The 20,876-nt window shown below is 28.2% G+C and overlaps 1 protein-coding gene across 1 annotated transcript in view; it reads right to left on the bottom strand.

Moving 5' to 3' along the window:
- LOC136072037 (katanin p80 WD40 repeat-containing subunit B1-like) overlaps positions 1-20,226 on the bottom strand; it is a 60,048-nt gene extending 39,822 nt beyond the window's left edge. Inside the window, 4 exon segments of the mRNA XM_065820003.1 lie at positions 1,269-1,369; positions 3,009-3,126; positions 13,583-13,713; positions 20,093-20,226. Of these exon segments, the coding sequence (XP_065676075.1) occupies positions 1,269-1,369; positions 3,009-3,126; positions 13,583-13,713; positions 20,093-20,123 (381 nt within the window). The 5' untranslated portion in view covers positions 20,124-20,226.
- Between the last annotated feature and the right edge of the window lie 650 nt (positions 20,227-20,876).

Genomic DNA, 20,876 nt, shown 5'->3' with positions numbered 1-20,876 from the left:
CTTAATTTTCTTAAAGAACAGAGCAATAATATATATATATATATATATATATATATATATATATATATATATATATATATATATTATATATATATATATATATATATATATATATATATACATGATGTTTATAAATAACAAATAAATAATGTATTTTTTATATCTATGCATATCATGTATGCATATTTATTAACATATTAGGTACATTAAAAACTGTAGATGTATCTACATATATACTTATATATCTGTGGCTTAGTAAAAGAAGTACAAGAGATTTTAGTAGAAGAGATTTTTTGATTTTCACTTGTTTTATCAATCCACAAATATAAGTGTGTGTGTGTGTGTGTACACATATACATGTAAATGATATATAAACATATATACATGATATATAAATATGCAAGTATATATTTCTATGCATACATAGGAATAAATGTATACATTTATTTAATTATTTAAATAAATGTATATAAATTCATATATTAATCATAGGTATATACATGTATTGATATGAATTTACTGTTACAGATATTTATAACTATGCTGTTGTAGATGTTATTTATGTATGAAATTAAATAAAAACATTTATGCTTATTTTTTTTCAGAGTACAATTTCCCTATTAAAAAATTTAACCAATTTGATGTAACAGATTAACTACAAACGAAAATTTAATAATATTTAAAAAAAGACGACTTTTAATTTTATAATTGGGCCGAAGGCTTACCCTTTTACCCCGTTTTTGACCCTCAGCACTTTGTCCAGATTTTAAAAACTTACTTCTCAAAATCTATAGTACAAATACTTTTATGTTCAAAAGGTTTTATATGAGTGCCACTACATAAAACCTGGTGGTCTCTTTGGATCACAGTGATTAAGATGAAAAAGTCAAAAATTATTTTTTTAAAGTAATTTGTTTATTTGACTATTGCTACATATTCTTACAGAAACCTAATTAAATTAAATACCGAATTGAGTTACCGAAAAGAAAAAGAAAGATAAGTTATTATAATAAGGAATGTAAACAATGAAAAGAACAGTTACAATAATAACGAATAATAGAAAGATAGTTTTTTGTAAAAAAAAATTATTTTTAACAATCAATTTAAAATTGTGTAAAAAAAAAAGATTTTTTTTCTTTAGAAAACGCAAAAAATAAAAAACTGTACAAATAGTATTTATGAAATAAAATTTTGTAAAATGTCAAAAAGAAAAAAATAATAATACATGCAAATGATTAACCTCCATGTTCATAATAAGAGTAACTTACACGAACTGTAGTATCTAATGATCCTGAAGCAACAAATTCCCCATACGGGTGAAAATCCAAACATTTAATGTTTGCTTTATGCCCGGTGAGTGTGCGCACAACTATAACAACAGAAAATTGTTCTTCAAGCATTGAAACTCATATATCGTTTAGAAATACAGTACTTGGCGTAACTTAACCACAGCTATCTAAAAATACAGACCTTGTGGCATAATAAAACTTAGCAGTGTACATAATGTACACAACAAGTTATCATATACTAGTCATTTAACTGTATTTAAAATAATAAATTATTATCAATAGAGTTTTTTGGAGTTTTATTTTCATGTTATTGAATTATATTTGAAATATTAATTTATAATGATCTAGCATTATGCACATTTTTTTTTAAAATGTTATTTACCTCCCCATAGCCAAGAGGGCCACTACAGTCAAGGAGGCTATATTTATTGTGACTACAAGACCCTCTCTTGACTCTTTAACTCTGAAACACAAACCTTGAAGAACAAGTCCACTGCACGGAGAAACAACTTGAGCATAGCGCTACCAGGGACGTGGTGGAGATCGAATTCAGAACTTCTCGCTTATATAGCAAGCGTTCTACCACTACACAATTACCCCCATATATATTATATTACCAAAAGTTAGTTTTTTAATAATGTTTTTATAGAATGAGTTATCAAAATTTGTATAAAAAAAAAATACATAAAAGTAAAAAAATCAAAACAAAACAAAAAAAAAATAATTAAAGATATAGCAAGTGATAGTGTCCACAATTAATATTAGTGCTTTAAATTTTTTTTTAGTTTTTTTAATCTTTCTACTATCTACCATCAAACTATTGTATTAAAACAATAAATTATATTTTATTTTAAACATATTTAATTTCCTCACACATTCGCAAAGAAAAAAAAACAAAAAAAAAAAACAAATAAACAAACAAATGCATCATATTTAGGTGTTCTTTCAATAATGTATCCTTTTAGAGATTTCATATTGAAATAACAAAGTTACAGTTTTGTTTGATTTGACTGAAGAAAAAACATAAACTGAAATAAAAAAGATGTTTACATCTGAAGGATAGACAAAAAAAATCATTTTTGAGGAAAACAGTGTATATAACTTATACAACATATTAGTTTTTTCCTTCATAAGCAATTTTTTAAAACAGAATTAGTATCGAATATTAAAAACTTTTATAATATCAAAGGTCTGTACTTTTAGATAGCAATAAATTTTATAATAGCAATATTATCAATAAAACCTTTTACAACTTTTTTTTTTATAAAAAAGTTTTCATCATGCAGTAAAATGTTTTTTCATAACATACATTTTAAGAGCTATGAACCTTATTTCATATTGTATTGTCTAATAAATGAGAAACAAAATTTGAAATTTTTAATAACGTTTATACAAAATAAGAAAACTTAAATTAAAATTTTCTGGTTTAATAAAAAATGTGTAGAAAAAATAAACAAAAATGTACAAAAGTAAACCAATAACTCTTCAAAGTTTTCAATGTTTAAACATTAAAAAGCTTCTTTTTCTGCATAGACAGAAACACACTATTAATTTTTAAGTTTAGCTAATAAGTTTTTAACATAACTTCAATCAAATAGAAAATTGATAAAATAGGAAAAAACAAAAGATTTAAATAAATAAATGTATATGTAAAAAAATTTAATTTTATTACATATGCATATAAGAAAACTAACGGTTAGTTGTAAATCTGCAACTTACTTTTTGCAGCTTCCAGGTCCCAAATTTTAAGTGAGCCTGACTGAGATCCAGCACAAACAAGTTCTTCAGAATTATTAAACTGAACACATTCAACTGTTGAAGTATGGCCAGATAAACTCTTGATAAAAATAAAAAAAAAAAAAAAAAATTAATAATAATAAAAAAAACACGTTTGAAAAAGATGTTAAAAATTCACTAATAATTTTTATAAAATATAAATCAGTTAAAAGTATACAAATATTATAAAAATACTAAATCAATAAATAAAAAAAATCAATATTGGAACAACAATACTAAATCAAAAATACTAAACCAAAAAATAAAAAAAAATCAATATTGGAACAACAAAAACATTGAAACTAGTATTTTATAGATCCATCACATGCATTTTTGCAAGCTTCATATCTTTTATGCATTCATTTTTAACAAATATGTTTGAAATTTTAATTAGAACTCTTCTCCAAATGACATCTAGTTCTTGCTTTTAGCAAATAATGGATCATATTTAGACTTAGACTAATTTTTTGTCCATTCAAGCATAAACAGATTTGATTGGATTTAAATCTGATTGAACTAAATAGGGCAATAGATCCCAGGCAGAAGGTTTATTAATAGTAATGAGGCTATTGCTTGGGCTATTAAATAGTGTACTTAGTACTATCTATGCTTAAAGTCAAATTCTTTAAAAAAATTAAAAAGGAATAAAGTACCAAAAACTATAAAACACAAAAACCATCATCATCACTAAGTTCTCTAAACTTATCATTCACTAATATCATCTTTTGAAGTAACTTTCTTTCTGCTGAGCCTTGCCTTTCTCTTTGTTCTATATTGCTCTCCTTCATCTCAAGACTGCACTCTTTTCAATGTTATTTCTGATCAAATTGACCAAGCCCTCTCTCTTTAACAATCAGCCAATATTGTTGTTGTTGGTGACTTTAATGCTCATCACACTGAATGGCCTGGTTCTAATATCAGTAACTCTGCAGGCAAGAAAGCCTTAGACTTTTGCCTTTCTCAACCTCTCACTCAAATAGTCAACTTTCCAACTCGTTTTCAAGACAGTCTGAATCATTTACCTTCTCTACTCAACTTATGTCTTGTTTCTGATCCTAGTCAGTGCTCAGACTCTCCACATTGACTCTTAAGCACTTCTGATCACTGTTTGTTCTCTCTAAAATTATTCTATTGTTCTTCTTCACCATTAGAATTCTCCTACCATCATACCTCTTACATCTAACATAAAGCTGACTGGGATTCTTTCTGTGACTTTCTTCATGATGGCATTTGGGTAGAAATTTTTCGTCTTCTTGCTGACAAATGTGCTTCTAACATGACTTTTTCAATTCAGGATGGCATAGAACCTTTTATTCTCTCTCAACAATTTCAAGTCAAGACTCATTATTCTCCATGGTTTTATTCACATTGTGCTGCTGCAACTTCCAATCGAAACCATTGCTTCCATATTTATTAGCAAAACAATTCTCTAGAAAACAGGCGCCTGTTTACTATTGCTAGGAACCATTGTAAAAAGGATTTATCTACCGCCAAAGTACGCTATTCTCAGGTCATAAAATCTCATATTTCATATCAAAAATTAGGCTCTTGAGACTTCTGGAAAATCTTTAACAGTATCAATAATAAAATCTGTCATTCCACCTCTCTTGTTCGGTTAAGATTTTGTCACCTCACCTAAAGATTAAGCTGAATTGTTTGTTAAAAACTTTTTATCAATATCACCTCTTGATTCCACTAGTTATGTTCTACCTGATATAGCTGACAAACAGGTTGGTCCATTGCTTGACATTTGTATCACTCGAGCTTCTGTATCTGCAGTGATTTCCTCACTTTCCAGTGAGGTCTGGACAACATACCTGTTGTAGTCTTGCAGAAGTGTTCTGCGGAGCTGTCGTCTATACTTTTAACAAGTAACTAAACTAACTGTTGTCAAAACTATTTAACAAGTGCTAATCAGAGTCTTGTTTTCCGGCATGCTGGAAAGCAGCATCTGTTATCCCTATTTTTAAAAATTCTGGAGAGCAATCTGATTTGTCCAACTACCATCCCATTAGTCAACTTCCTATCATAAGCAAGGCTTTTGAGTCTTTGATTAACAAACACCTAATCTTTCATCTTGAATCTAATAACTTACTTTCTGATCATCAAAATGGATTTCATTCTTTTTGTTCTAGAGCTAATTTGCTAACAGTAATAACCAATAGGTTTTACCATGCATTAGATAGAGGTGGAGAGGTTAAGGCAATCACTCTTGACATTTCTAAAGCTTTTGATAAGGTTTGGCATGCTGGTCTTCTCCATAAGCTTTCTTCTAACAGTGTATTAGGTAACATCTTTAAGATTATTGAATACTTCCTTTCCAATTGCAGTATCAAAGTTATCCTCGATGGACAGCACTCTTCTCCATACCCTGTAACTTCAGGGGGTCCTCTAGGTTCTACCCTGGGCACTATATTCTTTTTAATTTACATTAACGATCTTCCAGATATTCTAAGGTGTCTTGATAAGAAGCTAACACTCTCTGATTGCTTGGAGGGAGTATTTAAGCTTGAAAAGGATCTCATTTCTGCTACAACATGGGGCTCACAGTGACTGGTGACTTTTAATTCAGATAAAACCCAATTTTTTCAGCCAATCACAATCGCAATAAATTATATCTTCCTAAATTTATGAACTGTGATGTACTCGATGAGTCATCTACCCTTCAGCTTCTAGGATTAACTCTTACTTCCAATCTTTCTTGGAAACCATGTATCAAATCAATTGCAAAATTAGCATCTAAGGTTGCATCTCTTTATCATGCTTGACAATTTCTTACTACAGATTCTATTCTTTATCTCAATAAGTCTCAAATCCGTCCTTATATGGAATACTGTTGCCATATCTGGGGAGATCTAACTATGATGTCCTTTCTATTTTAGACAAGGTGCAAAAACGCATTCTAAACATTGTTGTACCTGCTCTTGCAGCCAACCTCTTACTTATAGAAATATAAGTCTGCTTTTGAGTTTTGTAGTTTTTTTAATCTTCTAGATGTTGAGTGTTACCTGTTATTTTACATGTTTTAAGAGTATTACTGACGTATTTCTAATACTGGAAAAATCATTACACAGTAATAGTTAATACTGTGTATTGACCATTACTGTGCATCTTAACTTTTAGATCTTATCAAAATACTTAAAAAGGCATTAATTGTAACTAAACTAATCATTATAAGCAACTTTGTACAACCTTTTTTAGGAAATCATCACATATAAACATATAATCATCACATATAAATCATAACATATAAACTAATATAATTGTTAAGAACTACAGTTAAGTTAAAAAAGAAATCAAATTTCCAATTTCAAATAATTTGCAGAATTGAAATTGACTTTTCAATTCTGCAATTTCACCTTGCTCTGTTGAAGAAAACTAGCATAATTATTGTGATTGCACAAATATTGTAAAAACTAGCATAATTATTGTGATTGCGCCCCTTGATCTTAATAAGTCTTGCAAGGATAAAACTTAAGAGTTCAATAAGCTTATTTACGATTATTTTAATTTTCATTTTAATTTAAATATTAGCAATTCTTTTCATTCAACTTTTACTAAAGGTTAATAATTACACGGTGCTCTAAAAAAGCGCCTCTTAAATAAAAAGATAAGTACGAAGAGAAACATTTAGCAAAAGTCAACTTTTGCTTGATGGCATTTAAGAACTCTTAATGAATATTTTAAAATTGCTCTATCTTTCACAAAAAAAAAAAAAGTCATACATTCCATTGTCTTTAAATTGAGTTTTGTAATAAGCTTTAATTTCTTTTTTTAAAGCTCTAGCAGTACCAAAATAGGTCTTTTAAGGTATAATGAATGATTTAAATTTTAAGACTAATAAAAATACAAATTGGTAACAAATTATGGTTATTCAGCTTTAGATCGAACTAGGAAGCAGTTGAAGGAAATCAACTTTAATTTTGTGGTAAGTAAATTAAGTTAAGTTAAGTATTGTTTTTATTTTTTGTGTGAAAATGTTTCATTCATTGGATGCACTATCTTGTACAATTGGTACAGCAAGATTCTTATGCTTTTGAAAAAAGTAAAGTTTAAACTATTTAGGAAAAAGTATATTCTTATGTAAAATTAAATTTCAAAGTAGGTTTGCTATGAACCACTTTTTGATTAGAAAATGTCTTGATACCCAAATTTTCATATTTAAACATTAAAATAAATATAACCCGTTTTTATGTATTAGACTCTAATAAAGAGCCCAGTGTGGAATCAATTTTATAATAGATTTTGAATTAGCTCTCCACCTCCACCATTTAAAATCATTATAAGATTGTAGCCTATTATTATTTAATTTGTTACTTGTTATTTAACTGAGTTAATCATAAATTATGTCAAAAACTAAGACTAGACATTCATCCATCACTTGAATTTCAGAGTTTATTGGACCTGGAAAGAATTTTATTCCTAGTGAGCTGCCTACAAACAGAGCAATTATTCAAAAAGACATTTTATTGAAAGAACAAAAGAATATACACCAAAAAAAAAATTCTAACAGAGATCTTGCAAGTGATCTAGTTTCACTTGTTTTTGCTTAATGGAGAAAAGCAAGTGTCAAGTATCAACAACCAGTTATTATTGGTGAGTAATTATTATATTGTTGAGTAAAAACTCTTTGGGAGAGAGTAGAAAATGTTGCATTGGACCTTATTGAAATTATATAAAATTATGGACCTCACCACACGTTCTCATACAATACCTCTATGTGAGAATAATCTGTCTCGGTGTACTTCTCCAAAAAGTTGTAAAATAAAGCACATATAAGTTGCACCTGTACTTTTACTAAAAAAATTTGAACTATGGAGCTATGCAGCTGTATTCACATCCCTCCATCAAACCCTGCAATAAGCTTTTGGCTGGTTAAAAATAAAATGGCAGTTTTTATCACTAGCTATAAAATAAACTTGTATTCTTATGTCTCTGATTTAGTTAACGGCAGGAAAAAATTTAGTTATCGGAAGACTGTTAACACCAAAATCTAACCCTGCTCTACCCATCTGTTAAAACTGCTAGCGAAGAAATTTTCTATCAAATTAAGAAAAATAAAAAATGGTATCCAATAAAAACAAGCATAAACAAATAAGTTTACTTTTACAACAAATAAGCTATAATATATATTATATCAAATTTATATGATTTATCCTCAAATAAATGTAATTATAAAATGAAATGTATTTTGCATTTGATTATAATGCACGCACTGTTACAAACATATATGTATGTTAAATATATGCATATCTGTATAACATTTACATATTTATTTTGCATATATATATATATATATATATATATATATATATATATATATATATATATATATATATATTATTGTATATGCATATATATATATATATATATATATATATATTATTGTGTATGCATATATATATATATATATATATATATATATATATATATATATATATATATATATATATATATATATATATATATATATATATATATATATATATATATATTATTGTGTATGCATATATATATATATATATATATATATATATATATATATATATATATATATATATATATATATTAGTGATGTACCGATTAATCGGCATTGGCATAATCGGCCACTTTTTGTACAATCGGAATCGGTATCGGCATCAGCCTTTTTTTATTAATTTACTGATATGCATTATCCGATGGCATTTTAATACTTTTATCCTGCATTTTGATAATTATTAAATAATAAATAATCGAAACTTTATGCATCGCTTAGAATTTTTACAAAAATTTTTTATTTTGACTTTGTTTACAGGCAAGTTTATTTATTTGGGTCCAAGTATTTGTTTACCAGTACGGATTCCATGAAAAAATTTACCCAATTTAAAGCTCTATGGCTTTATATCTTCAAAACTTTAATAATAAGTTATTTTTTAGGAAATGGTATATACAGCGATATAATTTTATTAAATGGTGTTTGGAAAAACAATCTTTGCTTTCACAACAAAATCGCTGATTTTGTCTTGAAATTAAAAACGTAACAAAAAGTAATTTTCGATTCAAGTTTTCTTAGTGTTATTTTAAAGCTTATAAGGTAAGGAATTGTTTTGTTTATTCTTTAGTTATTTCAATTTTAAAGTATTTATTTTGTAGAACTCAATCTCTGTCAGTCAAAATGTCCAATTACTTTTAAATATAATTTATTTGGACAATCTGAGGTTTTAGCCCGACAATGTCCCATTTCCGACCGTAATTGAGCCCTGTGTGTGTGTATATATATATATATATATATATATATATATATATATATATATATATATATATATATATATATATATATATATATATATATGTATATATATATATATATATATATATATATATATATATATATATATATGTATATATATATATATATATATATATATATATATATATATATATATATATATATATATGTATATATATATATATATAAAATAGATAATGTATTATATGGTATAATAATAATAATACAAATACTCTTGTGCGTTTAAGAGTGATCAATATTATTAAATAATAGAGCAATATTTATTTATTTATTTATATAAAATGAATAAAAACAACTTTTGATGGAACTCTGAGTTTCATGCCTTTCGGCAATCATCAGCCATTGTGTATTTCGTCACTTAAATAGCGTTTAAAAAATTAAAATTATGTTGGAACGAGTTCTGACGTTACAACAACAAAACAAAACAAAAACAACAAGATGTCAAAGGCTTTCAGTCCCCGGTGTCAAATAAGGATAGTAAAAATTTTTTTGAATGCCAGCACATTGGTACTATTTCATATCTTTTATTTAGTAAGTTTTCTCCTTTATATGACAATATATGAAATTTCTCGCGGAGACAAAGGTTGCAAACTTTAGATGCTTGATTGTAGGGCTTACATCGTGCTATTATTTTCCATGTAACAACAGGTTTTACTTTTTCAGTTTTAGCTTCCATATTTCTTTGGAAAGTTCAGTGTAATTTTTATATCTGGGTACATCGAAAGATTTAAGATGGTTGGCATATCTTAATTTAAATGTGGTTTCACTTATACCGAAATAAACTTTATCTTTGAATCGAGGATCTCCAGAATTTGCAGTGGCTTTTTTTGATGTTTTATTTTTACCGCTTTGTAAAATTTTATTGTTATGTGCATTTATTAAAGACTTCACATTAGGCATGCAACTATAGCTAACTTTAATATAGTTTCGATTAAAAATTTTATGAAGCTTGTGTCCTACTGGAAAGTGTTGGTCAATTAAAGCTAAGAAGCGATTTCCAATTTTAGTTTCAACATTTTTGCCAAACAGGGGGTTGTACCATATAATTTTACGTTTGCGATGTCTTTTTTGATTTTTGTTTATTTGCGGTTGGTAAGTGAGTTTTGAAATGTATCCTGATTTACATAAAGCCTCTTCATATGGAAGAATGGAAATATTGAAAACAGTTTCATTTACAATCAAAGGGGGGACGAAGGGCAACCAACTTACAAAGATATAAGCATTCATTTTCTAGCATGAAACATGCAGAATTCATTTGAATATACAATGAATATACATTTAAGGCCGTTATATCTTTATTGCATTTTTTTAATGCTTTTACCATAAGATTCAAATTTTCATAGTAACTATCAAAAATGTGTGCGAGATTTTCCAGCAAATATACAATGTAATGGTCTTAAAAGTGAATTAACAAAAGTTAATCAAATTACTAAAAGTTAGTTGAATTTGATTGGTGCCACCCCAAACCCCTCCCCCCCCCCCACTTTAGTGAGGAAGGGGGGGAGGGGTCCAGACCACATAAACACCACTAATTACCTATAATAAAATAGAATTTAAAGGAACAATGGTTTCATTTTGAAATTAATTTAGATATTTAGATATTAGGTACCTAATTATCTAAATTAATTTAGAGACCTTTATTTAAACCATAATGAAGGTCTCTAAAATGTTACTGCCTCCTTTATTTGTGTCCCTATCTACTATAAAGACCAGATCAAGGAGAGGACAACCAATCATATCTTTTCTTTTATTAAGAAATGACTTATAATTAGTTGCACCCTTTACATAGGCCAGTTGGCAGATTAGAGGGGCACTGGTTTCTAGTAACACATACAACCGTCGGTGATTGAAAAATATGGTAATTTAAAAATGCTGGCATTTTTGGTGGGGATTTGACAAGTTTATAATGTTTTCATTTTCAGATAGTTGGGTCTAATGGTCTTATATGCTGTTAATCTTAGATCAAAACAAAGTGTTAGAAAAATTTACAAGCATCTCAAAATGGCTGAAAACTGGACTTTTTAGACGAGTGTACGTTTTGCTTTTAGATATATAAGTTCTAAACTGCAACAAGCTGCCTATATTTTGCCTGTTTATTGCAGACAGTAGTAGCTAATCAGAAAACCTATCTGTAAAGACTTGTGGATGAATAGAATAATGCTACAGTTAGTTTCATTTTGGCATATTTAAGCAATTTTATGATTTTTTCCAAAGTTGAGTATATGATTTTTTCCAAAGTATAATAATTTGACCCAACCATGTAATAACAATTATTTTATTAGCCAAACTGGCTATTGAGATATCTCTAATTAAGCTCAACTTTTTAGGAATAATCTTATTGATTAAAGTTATACTACATTTCAATGCATGACTTGTCATAAGTCAAGTAAATTTTGGAAATCTTTGGTTATGGTGCACATGACAAAATCATCAGCATAAATAAGATAGTATATGTGTGTGTGTGTGTATATATATATATATATATATATATATATATATATATATATATATATATATATAAATACATATATATATATATATATATATATATATATATATATATATATATATATATATATATATATATATATATATATATATACATTTATTGCCTTTATAAGTTCCCTTTTACTTTTATAATAAATGATATAAGCTGAACATATATAATTTTATTTAGCTTGTATGTGAATTCAATTAAATAAAATATAAAAATCAACAATATCAACTTTATAACAGACACATGCTAAGTGATATTTTATAACAAGCTCACTATAAAATCTAAATGCTGCAGCCAAGGTAGCAGCATGGATTTTTTCCTTCCGCCCTTTAATAATTATTTTACAAAAAGATGATCTTAAAAAGATAAACTTTTAGTTAAATATATCAAGTGCAACTTAAAAAAAAACTATTTTGATATTTTGAACTCATTTTTGCCTTTCAAATCCATATTTTTTTATTACATAATCATACACTGCATAATTGTATCATACCACTTTATGGTATGTACACAGCCATGTATTTCAAGACTGTAGCAACAAAATATGGATTGGGTGGGAAATAAAGGTTTCTATATGCTCTAATTCAAAGCCCAGTAGAGGTTACACAGAACTTTCTATGTTGAAACCACATCAAGCATAATTAAAAGAATTTGGGCACAATTTTTCTACAAAAATACCTTTGCTTTTTGTGTCAAAAACAAGGATAAGCACTTAATATTAAATATTATTTAAGAGTTATTTTTAGATGTTTTTGAAATATTATTAATTTTTTTTGGTTTTTAGAGAATATTTATATATTATAAATAAAAACTTGAATAAAATTATTTGTATGTATTCTACTCAAGACTCATTTTAGCCTTAGAAAAGTTCATTTTGACATAACTCATTTTGGAGTTAATATATAGTTTAAACACTAGGAGAATAAAACCTCTATGTTGGTGCGAAAAAGAAGATCGCAATTTATTGAAATGTGCTGAATCCATAAGCATAAAATTAAAAAGAAACTAAGTGTTAAGCAGATACAAACTCTTTGAATTTTTCTAATTGTAGCGGGTTTTAATTAAATTCAAAAAATTAGTCAGCAATCATTTAAAAAATCATATGCTGCAATTTACCAAATAAACAAAATCATCATATGTTGGCATCGCAATGTTTAGACGTGGTGACAAAAACAGCACAAAAATTAATTAACGGAGCTGGCTAACGGAGGAATTATAACTGAAAAAATTATCGGAGCGGTTAATAAATGGAGCTTTAACAAAAGGATTAGAATGCCATTTACCTTCCTCTATTTTATAACCGACCATTTAGAGTTTCTTTCTTAACGGACGCACAAATTCTCCGTTAGTTTAACGGAGAGATGTGAATACAGCTGCACATGGTTATAGGGTCAAAGAAATAAGACAGGTAAAAAGTCTGACAGCAGACAGGGACATGCTGATAAAATTGAGACAATAAAATATATAAAAAATCAAGAGAAAAGTCAGTGACGAAGAAGCTTACCAGAAAAAAATTAAAAAAACTACAGGATGAGCAATAGTTATTCAAGGTAAATATAAGTTTTAAGCAATATATATATATATATATATATATATATATATATATATATATATATATATATATATATATATATATATATATAATATTAATAGCTAGATATATAATAATATTAATAGTTGTAAATGTAGTTGAAAAAAACTTTAGAATAAAAAATAATTTAAGTAACTCACAAGTATAACATTAGGTTTTCCAACAGCCCACATATTCACTTTTTTATCTTCACCACCAGTAACCATCACTCTTCCTGAGGCTGGTCCCATAGCTAAACATGTTACATTTGCACTGTGAGCTACAAACTCCTCTAAAAGCATTAAATATAGAGCAATCAGTTAAAATATACAGTAATTGGTTGGTATAATTTAAGCATGACAAATGCACATTTTGCTATTTTAATGCAATTTTTTTTTTTAAATTAATTAATTTTTTTAATATAGCTAAGAACAAAATAAGATGAATTAATATAGAATTAACGTATGAATGAATTAATAAAGAATAAGTTATGTAGATATGTATAAATTAATGTAAAAAAATGCATGTTGAACAAAGTAGATATGTATAAACAAATGAAGAATGAATGTATATAGAACAAAGTAACTGTGTATAAATGTATGTAGAACAAATGTTTGTAAAATACTACTAAATTAAAAAAAAAGAGAGAAAAAAAAATGCTTATAAGAAATAATATATAATACATATATAATAAATATGATTTAAAAAATTAATATATATAATTAAAAAAAAGAAGCATAAAACAACTCATAGTAGCAGATAAAGTTTGCAGAATAGAGAATGTTCAATATAACAAAAGATTAATAAAAGTCATATAAATTTTTTAAAAAGCAAAAAGCATCAGAATAAAGGTCTAAAGATAAGGATTTAAAGACTTAATTTTATATATTGTCTAATTTTATATTTTGTCTGATTTTATATATTGGCTAATTTTAAATATAGTTTTATTTTATATATTGTCTAATTTATTAAATTTTAAAAAAACCCTTGAGTTGTAGTTTACTTTTCCTGTAAAATGTAAATCAACTCTTTATTCAGGTATCAAACAATCCAATTAAACTGCCTTGAAATGTGATTAAAAAAAAAAAGAAAGTTTTTTTTGTGAAGAAGCTTTTATGCAATAAGAAGATCAGTTTACCCAGAAGAATCCATTAGTTCTTCTTCAAATATCTTATACCTATTTTTCAACTATTTCTTTTAATGTTCTTAAAAGCAGTGGTTCTGGGGCTTTTTCAACAATAAACACTGGTTGCTTACTGAATTTCTTATTACTTATTATTTCTTATTATTTTCTACAAACATAATACATGGTTACTGCTCAAGTAAGTTATTATTTCTTGTTCTACTGATCAAAATATAATTTTTCTTAACATAACTGACAAATAAATTCTTTTTTAGCGAGATATGAGAAAAACAGTTTTGAGGGTGTTTATTACAAAATGTTAAACTTTCTATTATAAGCTGCAATATGGTGACAGTTTCAAACTCTTTTTAAATGTTCTGATGTGTACATAATATATATTTTTTTAATAACGAAAATTTGAAGTTAGTTGACTATATTTAATTTTTCTTTTTACTTTTAGTTTAGGAATTTCCATTGCTGAAGCTTGTTTTTTTTTTTAATTAATTTTTAAATTTTAGTTTTCTTGATTTTTATTTAATATAGAAGTTTTGTTAAAACACATTTTTTTATTTATGAAAGTTTAATTTACTTTTGATTTGATTTCCTAAACAATTACTAATTCAACAATGATGCTAAATCTTAAAGTGGCATTATAAGGCAAAACAAACAAACAAATGTTAAGAAATCAATATTTTTGGTAAAACTCAAAGAGTGTTTATCCTTATTTAAAAGAGTATCCTCAAGGGTACATAAAAGAATATAAGTCATTAAAGCATCAAAAAAAGTTTATATTAAATATAACTATAAAACTAAATTAGGAAGGTACTTCTTATTAATGACAACTATAAGAAACACATTAATAAATTTTTTTTTTTTTTTTGGGTGGGGGATTTACAAGCAAAATATTAAAAAAAAAGCTTTACAAAGTTATTTATGACAAACCCTGAAATACTTAAATATTATGTGCTTCACTACCTAGTTTATATTATATTAAGGTATATTAAAGTAGAAATCTTAGATTAAACTAGATTAAAAGTAATAATATTTAAAACAAATCGAATTCATAAATTATCATTAGAGGAATAAAAGAATGCAGTTAAAAGTACAAATAACAACAAAAAAAGATTTTTATTAAATCATATCTAACTATAGAATTTTGACATATTTATTTTATATTGTATTTAGACCATCAAACTAGATCCAGCAGAAATGTATAAAGAAAGTTTAATATATTTAAAAAATGTATAAAGAAAGTATTAATACCATAATTAAACCATAAATACTGGATTGGATGCTAGGAACAGTATTTAAGACTAATTTTTATTTTTGTTATCATATTATTAGTTAATTATCATGTTACTACGACAACTTTGTTTTACTTTTATTTTTTGACTTTTTTTTATTGAATTCTATTTACAACTTTTATACAGAAACAAAAATTCTTGAGGGCGTACTTATATACAAAAATAGCTTATGACTTGACTAATAAATTACATCAATTAACTTTAATAATATTATGACAAGAATTTTATAAACGTAACAATAAAGTTTCATAACGATCACCTATTATCACATTACCCCAAGAACTAAAGTTCTTAAGTAACATAGTCATTTAAATATGTTGGCTTTCTTCTTTCTCTGGTTGATCGTCTGATCGCTGGTAATAATCGATGATTTCTCTGCTGTCAGCTTCCTCCTCAGCGTCAACAACTGTTTCTTCGGTTCCATCCTCTCGTGCAGCAAAAATGTCTAAATCTTCTAAATCACTTTCATCACTGTCAACCTCTTCACTGATAACAATTTTACCTGAAGCTTTTGAAGACTTTGAGGCAGGAGCTATTCTCACATCTCTCACATGTCTTGATACACCATCAACTTCAATATTTGTGATTGTGAGTATGTCAGTTACAGTACCAATTTTCCAAACTGAAGTGCAATTTGCATCAGCGGGGCGAACATAAACTTTTTCTCCAATTCTATAAGTTTTCATAACTTGTCGTGATCTTTCCTGAATTTCAGTGTTTTTCTCCTCCTGAATTGGTAGATGCCAAACATACTTATTTTTTTGAGAAGCAGGTGCAGATTCCTCCTTTGTTCCCACCATTGGTGTTGCATTGTACCAAAATACTGGTACTAACAGACATATTTGTGCCCTTGCAGCTGTTCGTTTTACTGTGCAGTGGTTACGCTCCACAATCCCATTTCCTGATGGTCTATATGCACATCTATACTTCTTTTTTACACACCATTTTTCACATATGTTTGAAAATTCACTGGATTTAAACATCGCTCCATTATCCATCAACAGTTCTAGCGAGGGCCATGCTCCCTAAATACGGATTCCAATTGACTTACTACATTTTTGGTATCTTCGCGAAGCAACTTCCTCCAAATTGCAAACCAACTAGGTCCACAGGCAATCATTGTTAAATATGGCAACCCTTTATAGTGAGTCACATCACAAGCAATTCGATACCATGTGTCTGGTACATCTAGCACTCCATTTTCCCATTTTATTGGTGATGGATCAATTGAATTACATTGACAACATTTGCAAACACATTCTTCAACATCTTTACTTAATACATGCGAAAGTCTTCGTTGCACTGTATACATTGTCCAATTAACGCCAAAATGATGCTTTGAGTGACAATTACGAATTTCTTCAGCAATACTTACTCCACATAGTTCTTTAGCACCTCTTTGTGAAAGTTCATTTAACCAAGTCTTTGGAACTCTTGTCAACACGTCAGCTTTGTTTTTGGAGGACGGAACCCATTTCAACGTGATGTTTATATTATATTCTTTTATTAAGTCTTGCAATAAAGAAAGTCTTCTTTTAATAAGCATTTCTGATAATGCATTTGATCAAATCCTATGACTTTCAGTCAGCATACTTTTTAGCCATCCATGAACTGTTACTGAATCAGTAACAGTTCTTTATATCCCACTTAGCAGATAGGTTTATCTCACGCACCACAGCATCTAATTCAGCATTATTAATATGCATAACATCATTTATACTTTGAAGCCAGACTGCATCCTCAATTATTACGCAATCGTATTCTATAGCAACCACTATTGCCATGCTGCTTGCATCACACCACAATGTTGCTCCATTTTGAATTCCTTTGGCATTCCATTTCCCTCTCACAGAGTCACAAACTTCTAATCGGCGCAATATTTCGATCAACCATGACTGAGCTTGATCTCCGATTAGATCATCCGAAGCATTTCCTTCTGAGCCACCCTCCAACAGAATAGTGACCTAGTAAGTGTCCACATATTGAAAAAGTTTTTGTCGTGTTACTTTTTCAGTTTTGATATCTTGAGACTTTGGAATGATGTTTCCACGTTTCCAACAAAGCTCTTTTTTTTCATTTCTAAACAGTTGCAAACCCAACACTCGTGCAATATCACATTGCACCGGCTCTTTTGTTACCAATCCATAACACGCCATAACACACCAAGACGTGTATTTTTCTTCTTTGTAGACTACCTTCTGATGCTCCCACAAACTCGGATCAATGTGTATTTGCATATAAATGCATCTAAGATCAAGCGTCGCAAATTTGTCATTAACAGTTCTCCATTTTCTAACTTTTTCATCACATGCGTCACTTGAGGCATTATGTAAATTAACATACTGATTTAATTCTCGAAAGTCCAGAACAGGTCATATCTTTCCTTTATTTTCCTGCTCAACAGCAATTAATGGGACAACCCCTTTTGTACTTTTTTTTCTCTTTGTTGCATGGTTTCAACTAGCCATTTTTTAACCATCTCGCCATCAAGTCCATCTCGTCATTAAATTGATGTAACAACTGGGGTTTTACCTTGTACTGCGTAACAGAATTTCTCAGTTGGGGTTGACCTTGTTTCCAATTATATTTAGCAGTCCACTTTGTACCATCAAAATAAGCATCAAAATCCTTGTCCTTTATACCAACAGCTTGTTTCTCTGCATGAATTGGATCAAAACCAAATTCAATTTTTCCATTGTACAGATGCACTCCTCCATAGCGATTAATGACATCCATACCAATAATAGCATCAATACAATTGACAACACTTTTCAGAATCATAACTGATGTTTTGAGTTTTTTTCCTTCAATAATCAATGTTACTGTAGCTTCTCCCTCCGTTTTCACAAATTCTCCATTAACAGCCAACACCATTAGTTCATTTCTTCTGATACGAACACCGGCTTTCTGAGCCATGTTGTTTGAAATAATAGTTCCAGCACATCGGCTGTCAACCAGTGCTTTTCCTGCAAAGGTGTTCACCTGCACAGTACATATTGGAAGCGCCGTTAGTTGTTTAGGGAAACAGCTAGCGCTGGCGTTTCCCCATTTAAGTTTCCCTGATGCAACAAACAAAATCTTGAAATGTGTCCAGATTTTCCACATCTAAAGCATTTTATTCCATCACTAACAATTCGTTTCTTCGAAAAACAGATTCGGGCAACATGTCCCAGCTTGCCACAATTGTAGCAGTTAAAATCAGTAGCGGATGGTTTTTTAACATGTTTATAGAAACCAGAGAATGTTGTTGAAACATACTCTTCTTTTGTTTTTTCCGTCATGAGTACTCGTGCATGGTTTAATGCATCCTGTAAACTGATTCTAAATATTTTCACTTGTGCTCGTAGCTGCTTTGAAATTTTACCAGGCAATCCAGTTATGAACGCTCTTAACAATAATTCTTCGCTTTCAATGTTGGCTAAACCCATAGTTGACGCAAATTGGCAAAATACACATCAACAGATTCACCGTCATTCCATCTCTGATCTCTGAACTGCTCGTAAGCTTGGAAACCATCGAGTGCAAATGCATCTAGTAAAGCTTTTTCAATGTCTGCAGCGGTGGTTTTTTTGGCTCTCCCTAAGTTGCTCATATAATGCAAACGCACTGCCTTCAAGAAACAACGGAATGATCAATTAAAGATCACTCATATTTTGCAACTCTCCCACCAGTTTGATCTTTTTCAGCCACACTACAATATCTCCAGATCCATCAAATTTTTCAATCATTTTCGCTATAGATGCCATACTGCCGAAATGGCTTGTTACTACGACAACTTTGTTTTACTTTTATTTTTTGACTCTTTTTTATTAAATTCTATTTACAACTTTTATACAGAAACAAAAATTCTCGAGGGCATAATTATATACAAAAATAGCTTATGACTTGACTAATAAATTACATCAATTAACTTTAATAATATTATGACAAGAATTTTGTAAACGTAACAATCGTTTATAAACGTAACAAAATAACGTAACAAAAAAAACGTAACAAAATAAAACGTAACAAAAATAAACATAACAAAACGTTTCATAACGATCAGCTATTATCACATATCATATTGATTTTTATATATTAAAATATATAAAAACTCAAACAATAAATAGTGGCTAAATTATAAAATGATAATAACGTTAAAATAACAAAAACCAAAAGCTAAGTGCAAGCAAGCAGAATGCATACTACCAAGGACTTCATAAAAATTTATATTCATTTTTATAAAAACATAATAGTTTACTTACGTAGCTTCCATGACCTCTTTTGATTTGACATTCTTTTTTTTATTTATCTGTCCATTATCTGTGTCAAAAATTCAATTTTGTACACATACTAAGCATACTATAAATAAATTATATATATATATATATATATATATATATATATATATATATATATATATATATATATATAAACACACACACACACACACACACACACAGAGTCATTCAGAATAAGGTTAGATAAGTACTAATAACTCTGCTGACACATTTTTAAATTAAAAAGAAAAAGTAAAACAGGGCAACTTTTTTTTTACTTGCCGTTTTATGTCCTTAAAATGTAGACACTACCAGAGGATACCTAAATCCTCAATAAATTTATATACAAAACTTTTTCTAAATACTTAAAGAATGATGTCAACAGTGAAGTTTTTTGTATAGACCTAAGGAGACTACGAAGTCTCTTTAGATCTAAAAAATTAACTGTGCTTATATTCATCAAAAATTTTCTTCCAAAAAAAAAGATACAAATAAGAAAGAATTCAGGCATCAATTCGTATCTTCTGGAGTTATTTTTTCCAATGCTTTGACTTTGCCTGCGTTTAGATCACTTTGTCTTCTGTAAGATTGATATCCAATTTTGCGGTCTAGAGTATACCACAAATGCTCAATATAATTAAGGTTGGGGTACTAGGAAGGCTGTTCCACCACACTAATATCATTTTTCTTTAATAATATTTCTTTGTTCCAATGGCAGTATGTTTCAAATTTAACTTTAAAACATCTATATACAAATTAGCTTTCATAG

Source organism: Hydra vulgaris, chromosome 15, assembly GCF_038396675.1.
Source record: "Hydra vulgaris chromosome 15, alternate assembly HydraT2T_AEP".
NCBI lineage: Eukaryota > Metazoa > Cnidaria > Hydrozoa > Anthoathecata > Hydridae > Hydra > Hydra vulgaris.
The sequence above is the reverse complement of the archived record's forward strand: the minus strand, read 5'-3'. Positions and strand labels throughout refer to the sequence as shown.